The sequence below is a fragment of the Sordaria macrospora genome, chromosome 2 (assembly GCF_033870435.1).
Source record: "Sordaria macrospora chromosome 2, complete sequence".
NCBI lineage: Eukaryota > Fungi > Ascomycota > Sordariomycetes > Sordariales > Sordariaceae > Sordaria > Sordaria macrospora.
In genome coordinates, this window is record NC_089372.1 from 3,782,251 (window position 1) to 3,804,045 (window position 21,795).

Below are 21,795 nucleotides of genomic sequence, written 5' to 3' on the forward strand. Positions count from 1 at the left end.
CACCCACGCAGGAGAGCAGCAACGGGGACGGGAGCGCCAGGCCAAGCACTCCAGGGACTGCAGGGCCGCACGCAGCAGACGGAGCAACAAGCAGCATTTCCCAGAGGGCTGTGATGAGAAGGCGCACGGAGCACATCCATATTGGCACCTTCGAGCCCGGCAGTCTGCAGCAGAGCTGCCACGAAAGGCCGCTCTTGACTGGCTGCGCTGTAGGGAAATGAGTGGATCCTCCCCTTTTCCACTTGCTTCCCCAATTCCCCAGAGACGCTGGCAGCTCTCCACTGAAACGCGCTTGCCAGGTACCCTCGCCGAGCATTTAATCGATACGTGCCTTCCCTGCTAGCGCCATGTTTGCGGTGATCAGCCATTCATTGCCATTGAAACTTTGTCGACCTTTTTTGATTGCCAGCTCTGCCAGCCTTGCACTGTACATGTGACCGTGCACCCTGCTGTTTGGTCGGTCTGCGGTCGGTGAGGCTGCCAGCCATGCCAAGCTTTCTGGCAGCTGGTGTCGAGGCGAGGAGCTAAACCAACTCCATTCCCCGCCAAAAAGTTCATGAAATTTTTGGTTTTTGGCTGGCAGAATCGCCATTGAACGTACGGGCGGTCTAGGCGCAACAGCAGCCTGTAACCGAACTTCTGTTCCACTTATACAGACTCGAAAGAGTCCTCTGGTTCCTGTACATACTTACTTCATTCCTACTATCGGCGCATTCCAAACCCGGACTCTCCATCTTCAACACCCAAAGTCGAGGCATGGAATAGTGTTTGACAATGAAGACCGACTTCAAGTTTTCTAATTTACTGGGCACAGTCTACTGCCAGGGCAACCTTTTGTTCAGCCCGGACGGTACCCATCTCTTCTCGCCCGTTGGCAACAGGGTGACAGTCTTCAACCTTGTCGAGTACGTTATGTCTTTGAGATTCCTTCGCTTGCCTGGCGCATGGCTTGTATAAGCTGGCTAACAGGATCACAGTAACAAATCATATACCCTTCCCTTCTCCCACCGAAAGAACATTGCGCGCATCGGTCTCACACCCCAGGGCAACCTCCTACTCTCCATCGACGAAGATGGCCAAGCTATCCTCACCAACGTGCCCCGGCGCGTAGTACTATACCACTTCTCCTTCAAGGCTCCAGTAACAGCTCTCTCCTTCTCGCCATCGGGGCGCCACTTCATTGTTGGACTCGGCAGGAAAATCGAGGCCTGGCACGTTCCTTCGACACCCGACTCCAACGCCGACGGCGAGCTCGAATTTGCGCCCTTTGTTAAGCACCATACCCACGTCCAACACTTCGACGATGTCCGCCACATCGAGTGGTCCCACGACTCGCGATTCTTCCTCACATCTTCCAAGGATCTTACAGCAAGGATATGGAGTATCGATCAAGAGGAGGGCTTCACACCTACGGTTCTGTCCGGTCACAGGCAGGGAGTTATCGGCGCATGGTTTTCCAAGGATCAGGAGACGATTTACACAGTCAGCAAGGACGGCGCCGTTTTCGACTGGCAATATGTTGCGAGGCTCGGACAGGACGACGATATGGTGGACGATGATGACCTGAGGTGGAGGATTGTCAACAAGCACTATTTCATGCAGAACAGCGCCACCGTACGATGTGCCGCCTTCCATCCCGAATCGAACCTGCTGGTTGCCGGCTTCTCGAACGGTATCTTTGGCCTCTACGAAATGCCCGACTTCAACATGATTCACACTCTCAGCATCTCCCAGAACGAAATCGACTTCGTGACGATCAACAAGAGCGGCGAATGGCTGGCGTTTGGCGCATCCAAGCTTGGTCAGCTGTTGGTGTGGGAGTGGCAGTCCGAGTCGTACATTCTCAAGCAGCAGGGCCATTTCGACTCGATGAACTCCCTTGTTTACTCTCCGGACGGCCAGCGAATTGTCACAGTTGCCGATGACGGAAAGATCAAGGTGTGGGATACGGAATCGGGATTCTGCATTGTTACCTTCACAGAACACACCAGCGGCATCACTGCTTGCGAGTTCTCCAAGAAGGGTAATGTTCTGTTCACCTCGAGTTTGGACGGTTCTATCAGGGCTTGGGATTTGATCAGATACAGAAACTTCAGGACCTTCACAGCACCCGAGAGACTGTCGTTCTCTTGCATGGCTGTTGATCCTAGCGGCGAAATTGTGGCGGCGGGCTCCGTTGACTCTTTCGACATCCACATTTGGTCTGTCCAGACTGGCCAGCTCCTAGATCGTCTTTCGGGACACGAAGGCCCTGTATCATCTCTGGCGTTTGCGCCTAACGGTGGTCTTCTTGTCAGTGGTTCTTGGGACCGTACGGCCCGTATCTGGTCGATCTTTAACCGCACACAAACAAGCGAGCCTCTCCAGCTCAACTCGGATGTTCTCGACATTGCCTTCAGGCCAGACTCTCTTCAGATCGCCATCTCTACTCTCGACGGTAACCTGTCCTTCTGGTCGGTCTCGGAAGCTGAGCAACAAGCCGGACTCGACGGGCGCAGGGATGTCTCCGGTGGTCGCAAGATCGGTGATCGCAGGACTGCGGCCAACGTTGCCGGTACCAAGGCTTTCAACACCATCAGATATAGCACAGACGGCTCCTGCCTTTTGGCGGGCGGTAACAGCAAGTACATCTGCTTGTACTCCGTCACCACCATGGTTCTCCTGAAGAAGTACACTGTGAGCGTCAACCTTTCGCTCCAGGGCACTCAGGAGTTCCTCAACAGCAAGCTTCTCACCGAGGCCGGACCCCAGGGTCTCCTGGACGAGCAAGGCGAGGCCTCTGATTTTGAGGACAGGATAGACAGGTCTCTGCCCGGCTCCAAGCGCGGCGATCCCTCTGCACGGAGGAAGAACCCTGATGTGAGAGTAAACGGTGTCGCGTTCTCCCCCAACGGCAGCGCCTTCTGCGCCGCTTCCACGGAAGGTCTTTTGATCTACAGCCTGGACACCACCATCCAGTTCGATCCCTTTGACCTCAACATGGAGATCACCCCCACCTCCACCCTGGCCGTTCTCGAGAAGGAGAAGGACTACCTCAAGGCTCTGGTCATGGCCTTCCGCCTGAACGAGGCCGGCCTGATCCAGCGCGTCTTCCAAGCCATCCCCTACACCGATATCCCTCTGGTTGTCGAGCAGTTCCCCAGCGTGTACGTCGCCAGGCTGCTGCGGTACGTTGCCGCGCAGACCGAGCAGAGCCCGCACGTCGAGTTCTGTCTGCTGTGGATCAAGGCGCTGGTCGACAAGCACGGCGCATGGCTGTCTGCCAACCGCGGCAAGGTCGATGTCGAGCTCCGCGTAGTCGCGAGGGCTGTATCCAAGATGAGGGACGAGATCAGGAAGTTGGCCGATGAAAACGTCTACATGGTTGACTACCTCCTCGGGCAGGCGAGCGCTGCCAAGGAGACGAACAACAACACGAGCAGCAAGACCTTGGCGCTTGAGTGGGCGTCCGGTGCGGATGAGCAGCCGATGAGCTTGACCGGTGTCATGCAGCAGGATGAGGGGAATGCCAGCGAAGACGAGTGGATCGGTTTGGAGTAAATAGGTCCTTGGTCGTTAAGGAATGCTATAGGGTTATTTGTGTAACGGTAAGGAAGGGAGGGTACTACTACTACTACATAGGATAGGCGCTGATACGGAAAATTTTGTTGTCGCAAGGTGCAACCGGCATTCTAGTTTATACATACTTTTTACAGAAGATGATTTTGATACCAATTCATGGCAATAGAGAAAAGAGAGAGAGAGAGGATTTCGGGATACAAAGTACAACGCCACGCCAGGTGAAAAACTAGTGAAAGCTGTACTACCCGCGAAGCCTACAAGTAGGGACACGAAAGCATCTCTAACCCTTATGAGTGTGTCTTAGTCCAACATTTGTGGTTTCGTGGATTCCTGAGTGCTTTTTTTTTCACTCAACATCCGGAATCTCCTCCCACGCCTCATCAAACCCACAACTACGCACCCAATTCGGACCCGGTGCCAGGACCGAGTCAACAATTAGGTGGTAGATCTTGTTCCAGTACTCGTCGTCTCTCGTCTGGTAATAGAGCTGGCAAATCCGTGCAGCTCTGGCGAGCTTGATAGCATGGCCATCATCCTCGAAGAAGTGGAGGTTGGAGGAGATGATTTCTGAAAGAATCGGTCAGTAAGTAGTAGTAGTCTCAAGCTTGAAGAGAAAATCCGGTCATTAACTCACCCTCAGGAGTCCCAGATGCCTTCTTCTTCTCCTTGGGCTGATAAGAAGTAATAGCATCAAGCGACAGCTCCGGCGCTCCACGGGCCGCATACTGCACCAGATCCATCCTGATCTTCCACTCGAGAAGACGGACTTTTGTGTCGAATGAGATCCAATCTTGGGCGTTGACGGTGGTGAAGAATGGTGCTGAGGTTACGTGGTGCCTGTTTATCATCGAGAGAATCATCAGTCAGTATCAATCTTCCTGTTCAACTCCTCAAAGCCTACCCCTGAGTTCGGTCAATGGGCGCAATGCGTGGAACGTAACCAAACAGAACGCCAAAAAGAAAGACAAAAAAGAAAAAAAACTCACATCAAAAAGAAATCAAACCTCGGCGGCTTCTTCTGATCCCTCTTCACCAACGCCGCCGCGCTCGCCATGAACACCGCGGCATCATACATCTCCGCCGTCCTCTCATGCAGTTCCTTCTCTGTCGTCGCCTTGAGCTTGACCTTGGCCGCCAGCTGTATCGCCTCCTCCTTGGCTCTAACCAGCACTCCATCACGGATCTTATTGGCATCACCCATCCTGGCTGCTTTGGCCAACTTTTCATTCCCCCTAACACCCCTCTCCAGTAGATCCAGAATCCTATCCATCTGCTCTGGAGCATCAGATTTGGACTTGACTCTCGCAGCCTCCCGCTCAGCTCCCAAAAGATAAACACCAATATCATCCCCATGCACAGCCGCCTGCGCCAGCCCCTCGGCTACTATCGCCGGTTGCTTCCACTCCAGCCCGTACATGAGCTGGATCAGCGGGTGTAAGAAACCGGAGTATAGTCTCACCAATAAATTATCCGCCTCGGGCGTGCCGCTGAATAAGTACTCATTCACGACCTCTTCGTACCCCAGTTCCTTTCCATCCTTTTCTGTGCGCGCGGCGGCGGCATCCATCTCCCTCTTAAAAAACGCCAAAAAATCAGGGTAATACACCTCCCTACCCAGATACTTCTTCGCATCCCTTTTCCAGTCCGTGATAAGATCCGACACGACCTCCTTGTGCTCCGGCAACACGGGCCGTTGATACCCAGCATTCCCGTCGTAGGCTTTTTGTAAGGCCTCGGCGGGGGCAGAGGTCCCGTAGAGGGCGAGGAGGTGGTGCGGGATGTGGTTGTGGAAACCGTCCGTGTTGAAAAAGACGTGGTGGTGCGCCATGTCGGACTGGAGGAGACGGGAGAGGAGGGAAGAGGCTTGGGGGGGTTGGGAGGGGATTATGGGGCCGGGATAGGTTGATGGGAGGAGGGGAGAGGGGGAGGAGGAGGGGGTGCCCCAGAGGCCGGTGGCAGAGGGGGGGATCGAGATGCAGTGGGGGGTTGCTGCTTCCATGTCTGGTTTGGAAGACATTTTGAAGGTTGGTGTGGTGAGGTGAAGACGGCGAGTGGTGATGCTGGTCTTTGGTGCTGGTAGCCTTGGAGAAATGTTGATGGCCTGGCGAAGGAGGGATGTTTTGGTCCCGGCTGAGGTGAAGGGGCGCATGCACCACGGTGATTTGTATTGAAGTGCTGGCCGTAAACAGAACAATTTGGGAAACTTAGGATATTCCCAAAAAGATATATAGTTGGATTATATATGCTTTATAAGAACGGTTTTTGTCGGAGAGAAGTGCTGATCATCTAAGCCCGAGGTAATGCTGTGTTGTCTTTCGTGTCCATTCGATGGAGTAGAGTATCACGAACCCGGTTGCTATTGCTGTGATGTTCGCACATCAATGGATTCCGAAGTCCGAATAATGAGCGCCACGCCCGCCTATTATCGGTTGGTTCTCCCCGCACTGCACTCGAAAGAACGAAATCGTAGGTAATTTGTTTTCAAAGGCCAATGTGTGTAAGCCTATACTGTTCTTTACGAATCAGATTAGAACTCTTCGTTTGTTGTTGTTGTTCGGTGTTGGGAGAATGAAAAGTGAAGTCGAAATGGCCAAGCGTATCATGGCTACGTCATTGATCCCCTTTCAACCCGGTCTTATTCAACCATCCACATGAAGGTCTTGGCTACCTCCCCTTTGTGACTATCCGCCTTATCCGCAACCTATGATATTTCAGTCAGCGTGTAAAAGAGCCTTTCGCAAAGTCATAGACATTTCACGTTCGGAGACCGCATGTTTTCCATGTAATAAGATTAGGTCTACTATTCTATCTGATACTTTCTTTTCCCAAGGTCATCTCATTGCTCCCTTGACTTCCGTGCTTTCCGTCGACATTTATAATAGTCCCAAGTGCACTCCTGTTCCCAAAACACGATCACTGCCCATCACACATCCATCATTAAGCATGAGTTCATAGCTATAAAGCTGCCCATGACAAACTAGCAAAGATGCAAGGCAGTGTCGAGTGTCGAAAAAAGATGACCGCTTCCACGCTTTACCATTAGAAAAAAAGGCCAACGAGTCTTTCCTAACTACCTAAGAAACGGGGTAGTCTAGTAAACCCATCGATCCATCGATCCATCCATTCATTCATCCATCCGTCAGTTGCCCTAATGCCCACGCTCCTGCCTGTATCCTGTCTAACCAAAAACCCGATTTCCGCCATTGTATGTTTCTGCCTCTTCTTCTTGTTCTTCTTCTCTCTCCAGCTGAGTGTATATGTATATGCGTTGTGCTGTAGATTCACAAGTAGTTCATCATTTGTCTATGATAGAAAACGGCACCGTATCATGTGCTGTTAAGTGATCCCCTCCTCTTCAATTAGTTTTATGCTTTTACTACGCCTGACGTCGACCAGGGCTGCGGTTCATCTGCTTTCTTGAGGCCTGTTCCTTAATCAGTCGCTCAGAAGTGGCATCGTCATACCCAATGACTTGGGTAAGGTAGTAGTATCTGTTTCCGACGTGTTAGCATGCATGCTTGCTTCGCATCAGACGTTAAGAGGGGAGTAAAACTCACTTCTCAGCATGTGCCTCCTTAGCCCTCAAGTCCTCCCACAGTTGGTGACACTCCATCCAAGCCTTGGCCCTCCTCGTAGGATCGATCCTCTTGACCAAGAACCTAAACCTGCCGCTTACCGGCCTGTGATCCGACACCCGCACCTCGTGTCTCTTGTAGTCCAATTGTTCTATCCTGCCCCTGCCGCGGTACAAGAGTCTGTCGCACCAGGCCGGACTACGCTTCTTTTCACTTGAATCGTAGTTATCCGTTCCCACATCGTATTTGTACGTTGGCGCGAACGTGATCGGAAGCTCGTCGAAAGCTCTCAGCCGGAACCCGGGGTTCCTCCTCTTGGCCACAAGTAACTGGTCACGCTCGAGCAGTTTTATGAGGTTGCCCTGCTTGACTGCCGTTACTACCGTGTCGCGGCTCATGGTGTCAATACGGTAGTTGAGATCGCCGTTGAGCACGCATAGTTCGTGGTCCAGGATCATGGTGCCGTCACCACCGCCGACATAACTGTCGATACGCACAGCGGGGTCACGCTCGGATGGGAAGACGTTGGCATCAAGGATCGCGGCTACGTCGTTATGCCGCTGGTTGGCGCCTGATTGACCCGCAGCCAAATGGCAGTTGATGAAACAGAGCGAAGTGTCGTCGACCAGAAAGCGCACCACGATGGCGCCTTTGTTGCCATGCAGACCGCCCAGTCCGCGCTTGACCTCGTTGCTGCTGAGATTGCTGATGCGTCCGCGTAAGTCTGCCTTGACGAAGATACAGGTGAAGAGGCCGACCAGGGGAGCGGTGTGGAGCAGATGATACAAGTCGCCCTGCATGTAATCATCCAGATTGCGAATGAGGAAGTCACGCCAATCGCGATATTGGTGGCTCATCCGCTCTTGATCTGACCCTTCCTTCTTCTTGGGTTTCAGGAATCGCTTTGCTGTGGCCGTCTTGTCCTCCAAATCCACCAGTTCCTGGAATCCAAAGATAATGATGTCGGGAGAGTCGGCGGACTGAAGAAGATCCCTGAAGAAATGGGCGTCCGACTCGGAGTATCGAAGACTGTGAGGAGTCGAAGCGCCCGCGTTCCACGTCATGATCAACACCTTCAGATTCTGGAATTCGCAGTATTCCACGTCTTTCCTCTTCATTTCGCCCTCGAGCCAGTCCTCCTGTAAGAGGGCGTCCCAGGTTCGTACCATATTATCTGCTCCAAGAGAGACAACCTGGTATCGGTCAAGCTTGTAGGAGCTCGAGCGATCAGCGATCAACTTGATGACGGGGTTTTCGTGGGCTGACCATTCCTTCTTGACAGTCCACGGTGTTTGTGTCACGTCGTAGACAGCTACTTTGCCGTTATTGTACCCAGCCCATAGGTACGAACCGGCTGCGGCGAGTGAGTTGATCTTGTACTGGCTGACATTCATTATACACTGGCATGTATAGTCTTTCCTGGAGTAGACGCTGACTTTCCCGTCACTATGGCCGAAGTAGACACTATCCGGGTCAGACGCCAGCAACGTTCCTGATATCACCTCGCCAGTATCTGGCTGACTTAAGGCCCTTAAAAGGACCTGGAACTGGGTCTTCCCGTCCACAGTGGGTTTGAAGATCCGAATGTCCTTGCCTGTCGCGTACCATAGCTCGTCTCCCACTACCATCGAGAAAGTGTGACCTCTAGGTACTCGGAACGACTGGCTGGGTCCGCTGGAGAGGGTCGGGGTATGGCTCTCGTCCGGGCCCCAGACATTGAGGGCTCCGCTTTCGTCCAATGTCCATACTTCGTTAAAATGCCTGTATATCCTTATTATCTCATACCGGCCATGCGCATTTGGTAAACTGTCCGTGATTCTCTGTGTGCCGATATCCGCCTCCAGCAACTCTCCAACATTGTTGCCGATCCACACCTTTGTGCCTTCGTCGTCGACGTGGGCCCCTGGCTTGAACACGACCGCGGTTCCCTTCTGCCCTTCACCCATGGACAGGCTCATAAGTAGTTCGCCATCAAGTAAGCTCCACACGCGTGTAAAGCCGCCAGTGGTGCATACGAGTTCACCGCATACATCGAGCATTCTAGTGTCGTACTTGGTGTAAATCTCATGGACGCCCTTGCTGATGTAGGGTTTGCTCCGGTTTGTGTTCGTTGCGTCAGGATATGCCATCATAACGGTTGGCCCGGGGTTGGCTATCCTGGATGAAGGAACTGGGACCGCTTCGGGAATGCGTTCAGGGATGCGTTCGGGGATGCGGTCGTGGGTGGGAGCGCTAACTGGGGCCGGCGGTGCGCGGAATTCGTTGGGAACGCGATTCGATGTCCTATCTACAGTCATGGACCTAACATGAGTTCTGGAGGGAATCGAAGGCTGATACTGAGTTGGTGTCGACACTATTCGTTTTTGCGATATGCTGCCGGGAGGGTTTGGATCCAAGTTTGTGTTAACACCCGGTCTTGGAGGGCGCGGTGGCGGCGCCATCATCATCATCCCATTGAGGGTGCGGCTGGTCTCTATGATGCTATGGGGGCGAGCTGGGAGTGCCGGTGGCTGGTTCCCGCCTGTCAAATGTGGCGTTAATGGGCCCCTAACACTGCCGTTTTCCTCTTCCCTGCCCCGCCTTTGTCGCGCTACAGAAGGATGAAGGGGCGGTGGTACAAAGCCCACGTGGAACGTCCGCGACCTCCGCAGTCCCTCCGGGTCTGGTTCCCTCTGTTGCTGCGCCCTTGGTCGCGCAGGTAGCATCGGCGGAGAATCATCATCGTCAGGCGTGCCATTGCTGCTAGGCGGACTGTTGAAAGGCGAGATTCTTTCCGGAGTACGGGTTTTGATATCCAAGGCTTGGCTTCTCTCGATCTGAACCGAGGCCCGCGAAGGAATTACCGGCTTTTCCGCCCTGTTGACGGGCGGCGGGACCGGTTTGGGCTTTTCAAGGTCCCGGGGCCTCTGTAGTTCGCCCGATCGTCGAGGAGGGGGAGGGGACGGAGGTTGTGTAGCGGCAAGTCGAGGCGATCTTTGCGGATCGGAGGTAGCCGGTGTAATAGGGCGGCTCGGAATCTTGAATTGGTTGCTAGCGGTGGCAGGCGACGCAGCCTTAACGAGCGAATCGGTCTGTAGAAACGAAGGGCGCTCCCCGACTGCCACTCCATCAACATTGCGGCTCGGTGGTGATTGGGGCGGTTGGACGTTGAGAGAAGGAGGCTGCGCCGGCCGAGGACCTAACGAGGATATCGGCGGAGGCACGGAACGGATTGGCGAGCTAGAATAGCCAGCACTAGCAACACTGACACCAGTGTACTGCGGCTGTAAACTCGGAATATTCGGCCTGTCCTTGGGTCTTGTCGGGATGGCGGGGGGTTCGCGTGCCCCTGAAGGACTCGGGTCCCGTAGCCGGTCGGGCTGGGGCGCAGGGGATGTCGTTCTGGCATTGGAACTGGATGGTTGCTGGGTGTCGCCAGTCTTGTTCATGTTTTCGAATTTCGCCAGGAGCGACGAGACTGGTTTCTAGTGCAGCGGTCAGCCAGCCTCTCCTTTGATGTCATGTCGCCGGGCCTACGGTATCCGGTGTCCGACGCCTATAGAGGCCGGCGGCCGGGTCCGGATCCGGAGAAGAGGGACCTCCGCAGACGGGATAGACACTCACAAGGGATGAGCCATCAGGCCCATCTTTCTTGGTCGGAGGGTCCATGACGGCGGCGAAGGCGGAAGATCAACCGAGACGAGCAGCAGCAGCAAGCTCGGGGTTGCTGTGCCCATCCATATACTATCCACGACAACCGGTGGGCTCTTTCATCAGACTCGGACCTCGAACTGGGGGCCTAGACGGACATGGGCACGGGCGGAGACCGGAGGGGGGGGGGGGGGGGGGGGGGTTAACGGGCGTCGAAGGCTGAAGCTGTCGCGAAAGCGCGTTGGCTCTGGGGTCTGGATTGGCGCAAATAAAATAAACTAAAAATCGAGTTATTATGAAGGACCGTGGTAGACCGTTTTGGCGCAGAGCCCAACACTTTTAAGAAATGGGTTTCAACAGTTTGGAGGGAGCGAAGGGCGGCCCGGTTGGGAAATGCGTCTGGGTTGAGACTTGTGGATTGCTCCTGGCGTTGGCAGCTGGAGATGGATGGATGACACTGGTGCACACAATTGGATCTCTTCCCCTGTCGTCTTGGGGGATCTGGGGGGTTGCACCTCACTTTTGGGGCTGTGTCCGGCTCGTGTTTGCAGGCTGTTTTGGAGATGACGATGCGCTGTGGACTCGCCCTTTTTGGGGGCTGGGTCGACTTGCGAACTGGCTGCCCTTCTGTTGGTCGAAGTGTTTGGAGGTTCGAGACTGGATGTTGAAGATCAGCGGGGTCCAAGGGGTACTGCAATCGCAAACAGGGGCAGGTACCAAGCGGAGGATACGTACCTCACCTTACCGTACTGTACGAACCCATTTGTGTCCCTTGCGCTAAATAGGACCCCACTTTCGCAGTTCATTCAGCAAACATGGCAAGTGTCTGCTGAGTGGAAACAAAGATATTCCATGTCTCTATTTCGTGTCCTGTGGAGCCGTCTGGCTGTTGGTTATCAAGTTTACAATTCTTTGTCTCAGCTTTCCTTCTTGGGAGTCGGGACGAAAAGCACGAACGGTTGGTTTAACTGCGACACAAGACTTTTAACAGATGCAGGTACCGTGAGTTCATGTGCTTTTCGAGCAGCGTCCCCCTTGGTACCCAATGCCTTAGGTTCAGCTATTTCCTATTTCCCCCCCTTTTAATTTAAGAACGATGTAACAACGTGGTGGAGAGTCAGTGTGAATTGAAGGACTGCTGGTCTGTCTTCATGGGTCTCTCCCGCCATTTCCAGGTCATTCAGCTGCCAACCAGACGTGTGTGTTTAAGCTCGCTGACCGTCAATTTACATATGTAACAAGGGAGCCCTCCGAGTTGACCATAGAAGGTGAAACCGCCAACGGCCCAGACAAGCTTCCTGACAAGAGTTCTAGAAAACCCCGCTGAACGATCTGGCCTTCCTGTCTTATTGCCCCAATTTCAGACAAACGCCAGTGTGTATACCTAAGTACCGAGTTACCAGTACACAGGGTCCGTCATATACCAATCCAACTTCCTCTTTCCAGGCCAACGTTCCCGCTCTTTTTTGGCCTTCTTTTTCCGAGGCTTCGTCTTCTTTTTCTTGGACGCCGATTTCTTCTTCGTGGAGGAGGAGTCGGACTCAGAGGCGGAATCAAAGTTGGACTCGATGGAGGCCGCCTTGGGAGGAGGAGCAGCAGCAGGCTTGGCGGACACCTCCGGCTCCGGCTTCGTTTTGGTCTTGGGAATCGCGGACTTCTTCTTGGGAGCTTTTTTGTCAGTCATCGGATTCGTTTTCTTCTTGTCGTTCCTGGTCATAGAGCCGGTAGCTTCAACGCTTTTTGCTTCTGCTTTGGCGGCGGCCGCCGCTTGCTGTCTCTTCTCTCTAAGGCGTGATGAGGAGCGAAGAGGTGGATTTGCTGTCAGCAGGCTTGATGATGCAACTTCTTTGGCGTGGACGGATGCAGTGCTCCTCCGTTTTTTCGAAGATGGTTTCGGCGAAGGTGAGGGAGCCATTGCGATGATGAGGTTAATACCGATGTGTAACTTGGTAGACAATGGGTGAGTTCTTATAAGGGTTTCGGTGTTGTTGAGACTTCGAGATCGTTAAATGGAAACCTGCTTCATAGGACTCAAACAGAGCATCGACTATCTTATTTAGAGGTAACGGGAGAGGATATGTGCGCCCGATTATGCCCGACATTGTAAGGGTTCGTGATAAGGTGGTGGTGGAATAGTTGCCTAGTGTAGACGTTCGTCGATAGTGTGCGGCTGTGTCCGAGTTAGCCCTGTAGGGCATTTATCGACGTGTACCTATCAACAGTCCACAATCAAGGCATTTGAAGGATATACACACACGCCAATTGCTTTTAGACTCCTCAAAACATCTCAGGTCTTTGTCGTCAAGCCTTTGTAATACACTCGCCTTCTCGATAATGCCACGAGTATATGTGAACAGACACCACCATGTGACAACACAGCCAGTTTCCCGCTTCGAAGCCTTTCTCTTTTAAACGTCATCTACGTCGAAGCCGAGCTCTACCATAGAGTCCTCGGCATAGTGGTAACAACCAGCAAGGACAGTGTGGCAACGTGAGCCCAACGTAGATACCTTCCAGGGCTTTCGTCTTCACCACTCTACGGTCGTATTCCAGCAAGCTCTTCGTTCTCTCAAAGGGACGCGACTCTCTATCCGGCGTTCGATGTAACTCCTTCTCAGTGTCGTCGGTGTCGTGTCCATGTCAAATTCTGCCTCATGCTAGCGCGATATGGCAACGCAATGGCTCTCCAAGAAAGATCAGTGGTTGCTCAAAAGCCCAGCTGCTCAAGAGCAGAGGATACCGGTAAAGGAAATGGTCATGAGAGACACATGCGCAACATGACACCATAGAATAGACAATGGTCTCGATCCCTGGGTAGTCTGTCAGATGGGGTTTCGTTCGGTTCTTGAAGAGGGAGTCGGAACTGGTAACTGGTATTGACTGACAGCAGCATTACCACAACAAAAGAAACACAAGCTGTTTTGGGATTACATAGACCCGCACGCGTCCCTTGACTCCCATCCGTCCAGTTGGTCTACGATATTCTCTAATCAAAGCAGGCAGGTAGAGCTTCATCCCCTTGTGGTCTTCTGCATCGCATGCCGTCGTAATCTGGACCCTGAAAATACACGCAAAAGTCATAACATAGTTGAAGTCGGATACCAAGGAACCTGTTAGCTAGCGAGGAAGGACGTTCTCTTATTAGCGTACAGAAAGTAAACAAACCCCTAAATTGAGGTGGAACTGTGGGTCAACTGAGTGAGACCAGGCGGGCATTGGGCCGAACAAAAGTGATCACGACATTGTTCCCTTGAATAAGACTTCTTGGGCAGTAGCTTTTGGAATATACAATGTTACCATTAATTCAAATCAGCTCCGTGCTTTGAAGCCATCAACAAGTGCGCAGAAGGAACAAAGGTCCGGTGATGAAAGGAGGAATGGCCCTGTTCTTGTCTACTTGGCCCATGACCTTATGCAACAAGCACTTGCCTGCCGGAAACGTGCTGCCTGCCGGGATCCTGCATCGTTCGACAGGGTCTGTGCAGTCTGCGCTTCTTATCCATCACATCACCCCATTGAGACTGGATACTATCAACAACTCCCAGGGTCCAGAGTCCAGACTAAAGAAGCGTCCGCATTAGTTGTTACTCTGCTTCTTTCCTGAACTTCCCGAAACAGTCACTCGATTCAAAGACCGATTGTCACGAATTACCGCAAATATGAACACCGTAGGTTTCGCCGGCGCACATCCAGTCTGTCATGGCAAGCAAGACGCCAAGCTAACGTCACACCTTTTCCTTCCGTCTAGGCTAAGTCTTTCTGGTGAGTGCGCCGTCCGCCGCGACACAACCACGCCGTCGCCGAAATCAATAAATCCTCATGGCCGGTTAACTAAACTGGACCCGGAACTTGGCAGGTTCGGTTGGGGCTCTCTGTGCGTTGGTACGTCGCAATCCCTTGCTGTCCATCAATGCCACAAACGACGAAGTGAAGGGAGGAAAGCTAACGCTCTTCTACAACTTCAAAGGTGGCGCCGCCGCGTACTACTTCGCCAAGAAGGAGATTGATGCCACACGCCGTACCCAGATCGAGGAAATGCGCCGCAAGAAGAGCATGCAAAACTCCTACGAGTACTCGGAGAACGTCCCAGCCCAGCCACTCTCCTCGTCAGCCATGGGCGGATCTGCCACCAGCAACGGCTCTCCGGCACGGACCGACACAGCTGGCTCACCCAGCATGGAATCAAGCAGCGATCCGGCGCCGACGAGACACGCCCCTTCGACCGAGCGCGAAAGAGTGTTTGAGAAGAGCAAGTACGAAGCGAGCGTGCCATATTCCAGCAAGAAGGGAGATCGATTCTCCTAGATCGGACCTCAAGAGGAACGGCCAAAAAGCAGGAGAGATACACATGTACAATATGACAGCAAGGGAATATGTTCTACCAAAAATTGGGAACTGGAATGCGGCTGGTTGGTTTTGATTCGGCATAGATTGAACTCGGGTTTCGCTGCTGTTTGACCGGTTGGCACCAACTGGGCCTCGTCTCGTATTCTCATTTTCCAATCAAGGAGCTCCATGGGATTGGCAGGTAGTCGGAAGAAGCTCTGTAATTTGCATTGATGGATGCAAAAGAATTAAAAAATTAAGAAAAAAGTATAACCGGCGCGAAGCCGATATCGTCCGGCGCGACCAGTGACGCCACTGTCTAAGAGCACAAGAAGAGCTTTGACCACTTTGTCCGTAGTGCACAATTACTATAATGCACTTGCCGTAAGAGGCTTAGGTGCAGAAGTTAATGCAGGTTCCGCTGGATGTGGTTGCTTCTGCCCAACCAGCGTCGCCAATCGCCCTTTGCATTTACGGTTTCCTACCTATTCATCAACTCCATCTCTCACCATCGCTGCCTCCGCGACGCGCGCTCGGTCACCTCACAACTTTATATCACAACTTGCTCTCTCCAAGACCCAGTATCCCCCAACACACACACGACACTACATCAGAAAATTATCTTTTTTATCCCGACTCTCTCGCGATGGCGTCGACGTCGGCAGAGCTGATCGTCGCCAAAGCGGCCCTTACAGGCGCCCTCTTTCGAGCGGATCCGCAGTCCTGTTCTCGCGACGAGATCGAGTCGACGCTCGCGTTGCTGAACACGGCCACCGCCGAGTGCTCACTCTCCAATGTCCAGGTTTGAACACACACGCTCAATGAACAATACACCTCTTGTCTATAAGGCCAATTGCTAAGTTGTGCGGCATATCTCTTTGCTCCGCGCCGTATGCTCAGAAATGCAAGCAATGGGCTCTCGCCAACCTGGTTCCGTCCTCTATGCGGATCGCTCCGTTCTGCAAGTACCTGGTCGCACTCGTCAACTCGTATGGCAAGAGCCCGGCCAAGGACCTCACAGAGAGCGAGAAGAAGAGGGGTCGTGAGACGTCGGTCAAGCGAAAACGTCTCCATGCCCTCTACCTGCTCAATGACATCCTCTACCATGTCAAGTTCCGCAATCACGACGACAGCTTCGCTCCAAAGCTTGAACAGGCGCTCCCCGCTTTGGTTAGGAGCGCCTCATCGTTCACCAACTGCCCGAAGCATATTCGCAAAATCCAGGACTTGATTTCACTATGGGAGGAAAAGGGTTACTTTTCAGAGGCTGTCATCAAGCAGCTACGGGTGGCCGTAGAAGAAGCCCCAGCATCAAGTGCTTCTGCGCAGAGCACTACGCAGCCAACTGTCACAACAACTACCAGCTCGGTACCCAAGCCCGTAAAAGCAGCTCCTTTCATCATGCCAGCCATGCACGGCGATCCGTCCATACCCTGGTACGACTTGCCGGCAGGCAACTGGATGCCCGTCCTAGAACCGAACTCTACGAGGCCCATGAACCCCGACATGATCAAGCCCCTTGTTCTGTACGCAGGCCCGGCAGAAAAGTCACTCGTGGAGGCGGTCAAGAAACTGCTCGTCGATGTTGACAACATTTTCTCCAAGGATGCCGCGAATCTCGATGGGCCTACACCAGAAATTGGTCAAATGGGAGAGGTCATAGAGACTGACGAAATTACTGGCGAGGTTATCGGAGGTGAAACCTACTACGGCTGGTCTCGAAACTTTTGCGAGAAAATGAAGAAGCGAAATCAGCGGGGAGCTTCGGGCAACGACAGCCGATCGCGAACCCGAGAAAGGACACGGTCATCAAGGTCGAGATCGCGCTCATTCAGCCCCAGTCGGAGCAGAGACTCGAGCCGTGGGTCTGATGCTAGACCTGCTTTCAAACGTCCGCGGCTGTCAGAATCACCAGAAGGAAGATATCGCAAGCGGAGTAGATCAAGAAGTCAAGATCGCAGCGTGAGCCGGAGCCGAAGCCGGGATAGGAGCAGACGTGGCCGTGGCTACGATTCACGCAGCCGCTCCAGGTCTCGCTCACGGGGTAGATACAGGTCTAGATCCAGATCAAGGTCAACAAGTCGTCCAGGCTTCCGACAGAGGAGTCCAACGTACGGTTCACGGGGTCGAAGTCGTTCCCGGTCTCCTGGAATCATTGGACTCAGGGGAGGACAGCACCAACCCCCCTATCATGCTCCTCTATCGGCTACCAGCTTTCCAACGGGGATGCCGCCTCGCCCACCGCAGCACCCGGGCGTCTTTGTCCCACCACCGCCGCCTCCGCCCAACCAGCAACCAGCCGGTAACTTTCATCCTGTCCCGCCGCCCATCGGCTTTCCTGTTCCCGTCCCTTCTCTCCCAGGACAACCTCACCAATTCCCCGGCTTCCCAGTCCCACACCCTCCGCAAACCTATCAAGGAGGCCAATGGCCGCCGCCACCACCTGGCCCGCCCCATCAATACCCTCAGCATCCTCAACATCCAACTCCTCCGTCGCACATTACCACTCCATCGCCGCCACCTCCGAACTTCTTCCCGCCCGGTGGCCCGATGGGCGTATCTCCACACCATCCTCCCCCATTTGCTGCTCCTCCAGGTGGTGCCTGGTCGCCTCCGCCGCCGCAGCACGCGAATCAACCTCCTCATCACCATGCTCAGCAGCATCAGCAGCATCAACCTCAGTACCACCATCAGTCTCAACAACATCAGGGCCGTGATTACCAAGGTTATTCCCAACATCAGCCGCGTGACTACCAGCAGCAGGGACGCGAAGGAGAGTATGGAGGAGGAAATGGATCGGGATATAGAGGTGGTGGACGGGGAGGTGGAGGAGCTGGACGAGGAGATTACGGTCGGGGTGGAGGAGGGTATGGAGGACAACGTGGTGGTGCGCCGCGGAGTGGTGGTTGGGCTTGATGAGTTACGTGAGTGAGCAGATTATGTATTGCTGGTTTACCTAGCAGACAAGTAGCTTATAGAAGGGAGCGGTGGTTGATGGTCGATAGAAAAAACTAGAGCTATGTGCTATGAAATTCCATTGCCAACTGTTAGGATTTCCGACCTGAGGTGAGCTGAAGTGCCTGGGACTGTGGATGTACTTGAAGAACTTTCTTGAAAGATACCGTGACCATCCTCCTGAGGAGAGGATATAAGCTCTACAGCAGCAACAAATAAGCACATACGACCATACCCACTGGAAAACTCGGGATCCCGTCCGCTCTCCCATAGATAAGCCAGTGAGGGCCAGACTAGTAGTTGGGTCGGTGACGACCAGCGAATCCCTGGTGTTGTATGTCTTTTTGCGTCTGTTTTTTAACACCTTCAGGGCTGTTTACCTGGTAATATTTCCTGCTTGTCACGGCAATTCCAACCGCCAAGGTAGTATAATATTTTTTGTAGCGGTTTTGTTCTACGTTTTCTCTTAAGGGAAGTGCGCTTGATTCATTCTGGTTTTCAAAGCTATTATTTCACAAATATTAATAACAGTCGGCTTCTTCTTTGTTCAATACGCGACTGAGCGCATGCAAGAAGACTAGTAAAAAGATACATACCGTCTAAAGCTATGTGTGAAGCGAGCTATGGGTGAAGTCCAGGCGAACAAACCAAGACAGAGTGACAAAAACCAGGGGCCCAAAAAAGCGTAAAAGCGATTAATAGTCGCTATACTCCTCATCATCCTCTTCGTCAATGTCCACATCCTCTTCATCCCACGCCGCCTGGATTTGGGGTCGAGGCTGGGGCCGGGGCTGTGGCTGTGGCTGCCTATGACGAGGTCTTCCCCTCTCCAACTCCTCACCACCATCACCCTCCATGTCCTCGTCCTCCTCACTCTCATCATCCTCCTCATCCTCTTCATCCCCAACCTCCTTATCAGTCCTATAGCCGTACCCTCCCTCAGTCCTGTAACCACCATCAGTGCGGTAACCCGCCTCAGTCTGGTAGCCCCCGTCAGTCTGATAACCCCCATCAGTGCGGTATCCGGCCTCGGTTCTATAGCCGCCGTATTCGTCGTCTTCTTCTTCGACCTCTTCTTCCTCCTCCTCGTCGTCGTAGATACCACGCCTCTCGTCGTCATCATCTTCTTCGTCCCCGAGAAGGTCGCCGTCGCCGTCACTAAATTCACCTCCTTCTTCGTCGTCGGAAAGACCTTCGAACTCTTCTTCTTCTTCTTCTTCGTCTTCGAAGATGTCTTGAAGGATTTTGGGGGCTTGGACTTCTTCTTCCTCGCCTTCTTGTGAAGCTTGTGGTTTGGCGGTAGTGGTTTGGTTCTTGCCATCGGTGGCGGCTGGTGATGGTTTCTTGGTAGTTGTGCCAGTGGTGGCAGTGGCATCGCCACGAGGTGATTCGCGCCCGATATTCGCTAGTGCTGGGTCAAGTGGTACTTCATCCGCTTCTTCCGTGCTTGTCGCAGCAGCAGCAGCAGCAGCAGCAGACTCAGATGGAACTTCGAGGTTAGAAGCATCAGCCGAAGCAGCAGCCCGTCTCTTCTCTCTCGGCTTGAGCCCGATGCCCAACAAAATCGCCATCTTCTCTGCCTCGCGCTCCTCCACTTCTTTCAGGGGGATTCTAACCCTGTAATGCGTCTTCTTCTTCCTCTCCTCCCACCGATCACGACCCTGCTTAAGACCTGGCTTGATCTTGTTTCTTCCCCTCAGCTGCTCGCACTCCTTGGCCGTGAGCTGCAGATCAGGCAGGGTGATGCCAATACTAGTCCCGCTCCCACCATCACCACCGTCATGCGGGCCCTTGACGGCTTCCAACGTGCACCCAAAATCGTCGTCCGACAGCGTGCGGCCGAACCGGATGGCGAGCATCTTGCACTTCATGATGGCTTTCGCCACCGACCAGAGCACGCGATGGTAGAATCCCGAAATCTCCGTGTCGCACTCTGGTCGCACCTCGGCGTTCTCGAAGAGTCGGCGGAGGAGAGGGTCCGTGATATCGCACACCTGCCAGACTTTGCCGTCGGTGCTGAACGATTCGCCCGTGAACACGTGCGTCTCGCGCGAGCGGCGCTCTGATCCTCTACCCAGATTGGCGCTCTCGCCGTAGCTGTTCCAGTACTTGCCAAAGTTAGTGACGCCCAGCTCAGACCGGCGGACGGCCTTCCACTCGCGGCCGACGGTGCCGATGCGGGTCTTGTGCAGCTTGAAGATCAAGGTCTGGTAGATGCGGTACTTGGGATCCGAACGGGGGTCGAGGCCATATTTGACCAGCGCATCGCGCCATGGTCCGCCCTTGAACTGGTATCCTGCGTATTGCAGGCAGTGCCTGACCAAAGAGCCACTCTTGGGCAACGAGGCGAACTTGGAGCCCAGCCGGTTCCACATGCTGCGCCGTGTCCAGATCGGCCGCTCCTCCATCGCCGCCCACATTTCCTTCATGATAAGAGCGACTTGTGGGTCGGCTAGGTTGGGCTGGCGTCGTGGAGCAGAGGGAACGGGGTACTCGTCGTGCGCGATGAAATAACCGGCTGCGGGCACACGGGAGGTGACGTTGACCACGCGCCGGAACTCGGCCTCCGAGTCGGTGTCGGAATTACCGCCATCGTCGTGGTCCCCTCGGCCGGCCGCGCCGGGGCTAATCTCCTTGGTGTACGGGTTCTGGGCGTAGCCGTATTGAAAGGGCAGGCTCATGGGCGTGAAATTAGGCGGTGGGATCAGGTCGATGTTCTTCCCGGATTCGATGCCCGGCTGGATGGCGAACTCCTTGAGCTTGGCGACATCGCCTGGCAGCACTTGGTCGACGAACCGGGACATGAATGGGGAGTTGCCCATGGCGTACTGGAAGTCGGCGAGGCCACGGTAACGGTGCGTGTTGGTGATGACGCCGATGGGCTCGAGGGTGTATTTTCCTACATTGTCGCTGAGCTTTTGGCGGAGGATGCGAGGGGCGTCTAGTCGGTCTCGAGAAAAGACTTCCTCATTGGGGTTGTTTGTCGTATTGTCGACGACGGGTCCCTCGAAGGGGCCATCAGTCCCACGTTTGCGCTTCCTTCCTGTACGCTTAGGCACCGTAACTTTGACGACAACATTGTGAGTGAGAGCATTGTGCGAGACAATTGGCCTCACTGTCGGGTCACTGTGTCGTAGATAAAGTGGGATCGATACTTGAGGGCTGGATGAGTCGACGATCTGAGGATATGGTCAGCACTAACGTCATACTTCATAAAACGGGAATTCTTACAGCCTCGAGTGAGTAGTGTGAAGGGAATGTGTTCATAGCCTTGTCCACATTTTTTATTATCATGGGATGCTCAAGCGCCCCCAATCTCCGAGCAGGGACTGGGAAGCTGGGCGCATGTTCTCGTTGATCGTTGAGCTCGTCCATCATGTCATTCGGAGATGTCGGTGATTGGTTATTCTGCCTGGGTATTACAGCTGATTATTGCCTGTAAGCGCTGCAAGGATAAAGTTTTAGTGTCGTTGTCGCTTCATCATCACCACCCGTAAAGAAAAGGCCGTGATGTTGTGGTTTGAATTGTTGTGGCGATGTCAATAAATTGAGATGCACAGTGAGAGTTATGCACTAGAGTTAAAATTGCATGGGTTTTTGCGGCGAAATTGTTTTGCGAGGACAGTGCGCATGGTGTAAACATACATGGTACCTTACAGGTATCAGCTCATTGTGACTTGCTCTTACCTGTCAGTCTGTGTGCATGCCCTCGTTATTCGGTAAGGCGATGATTCGCTCATTCCTTTCA

The 21,795-nt window shown here is 53.6% G+C and overlaps 7 protein-coding genes across 7 annotated transcripts; 3 read left to right on the plus strand and 4 right to left on the minus strand.

The window, feature by feature from the left end:
* Positions 1–580: 580 nt before the first annotated feature.
* SMAC4_02640 (uncharacterized protein) lies at positions 581–3,540 on the plus strand (the record flags this gene model as incomplete). The annotated part of the gene is made up of 2 exons (XM_003352157.2): positions 581–905; positions 978–3,540. Exons 1-2 carry the CDS (start codon positions 775–777, stop codon positions 3,538–3,540), a joined length of 2,694 nt encoding a protein of 897 aa, XP_003352205.1. The 5' UTR covers positions 581–774.
* Positions 3,541–3,907: 367 nt separating this feature from the next.
* On the minus strand, positions 3,908–6,121 carry SMAC4_02639 (uncharacterized protein; the record flags this gene model as incomplete). Its single annotated transcript, XM_003352156.2, has 3 exons — positions 4,548–6,121; positions 4,196–4,398; positions 3,908–4,128 (listed from the first exon to the last, which is right to left on the minus strand). Exons 1-3 carry the CDS (start codon positions 5,708–5,710, stop codon positions 3,908–3,910), a joined length of 1,587 nt encoding a protein of 528 aa, XP_003352204.2. The 5' UTR covers positions 5,711–6,121.
* Positions 6,122–6,330: 209 nt separating this feature from the next.
* Positions 6,331–10,962, minus strand: SMAC4_02638 (uncharacterized protein). Its single transcript, XM_066089812.1, has 3 exons — positions 10,740–10,962; positions 7,119–10,600; positions 6,331–7,052 (listed from the first exon to the last, which is right to left on the minus strand). The coding sequence occupies exons 1-3, from the start codon at positions 10,782–10,784 to the stop codon at positions 6,938–6,940; spliced, it is 3,642 nt and encodes a 1,213-aa protein (XP_065946177.1). The 5' UTR covers positions 10,785–10,962; the 3' UTR covers positions 6,331–6,937.
* A 923-nt stretch (positions 10,963–11,885) lies between these two features.
* On the minus strand, positions 11,886–12,864 carry SMAC4_02637 (uncharacterized protein). Its single transcript, XM_003352154.2, has one exon. The coding sequence runs from the start codon at positions 12,679–12,681 to the stop codon at positions 12,163–12,165; it is 519 nt and encodes a 172-aa protein (XP_003352202.1). The 5' UTR covers positions 12,682–12,864; the 3' UTR covers positions 11,886–12,162.
* A 1,455-nt stretch (positions 12,865–14,319) lies between these two features.
* SMAC4_02636 (uncharacterized protein) lies at positions 14,320–15,386 on the plus strand. Its single transcript, XM_003352153.2, has 4 exons — positions 14,320–14,434; positions 14,515–14,528; positions 14,623–14,648; positions 14,734–15,386. The coding sequence occupies exons 1-4, from the start codon at positions 14,426–14,428 to the stop codon at positions 15,069–15,071; spliced, it is 387 nt and encodes a 128-aa protein (XP_003352201.1). The 5' UTR covers positions 14,320–14,425; the 3' UTR covers positions 15,072–15,386.
* A 352-nt stretch (positions 15,387–15,738) lies between these two features.
* Positions 15,739–18,024, plus strand: SMAC4_02635 (uncharacterized protein; the record flags this gene model as incomplete). The annotated part of the gene is made up of 2 exons (XM_024655488.2): positions 15,739–15,894; positions 15,993–18,024. The coding sequence occupies 2 exons, from the start codon at positions 15,739–15,741 to the stop codon at positions 18,006–18,008; spliced, it is 2,172 nt and encodes a 723-aa protein (XP_024511370.2). The 3' UTR covers positions 18,009–18,024.
* Positions 18,025–18,435: 411 nt separating this feature from the next.
* Positions 18,436–21,651, minus strand: SMAC4_02634 (uncharacterized protein). Its single transcript, XM_066089811.1, has one exon. The coding sequence runs from the start codon at positions 20,867–20,869 to the stop codon at positions 18,743–18,745; it is 2,127 nt and encodes a 708-aa protein (XP_065946178.1). The 5' UTR covers positions 20,870–21,651; the 3' UTR covers positions 18,436–18,742.
* Positions 21,652–21,795: the final 144 nt, after the last annotated feature.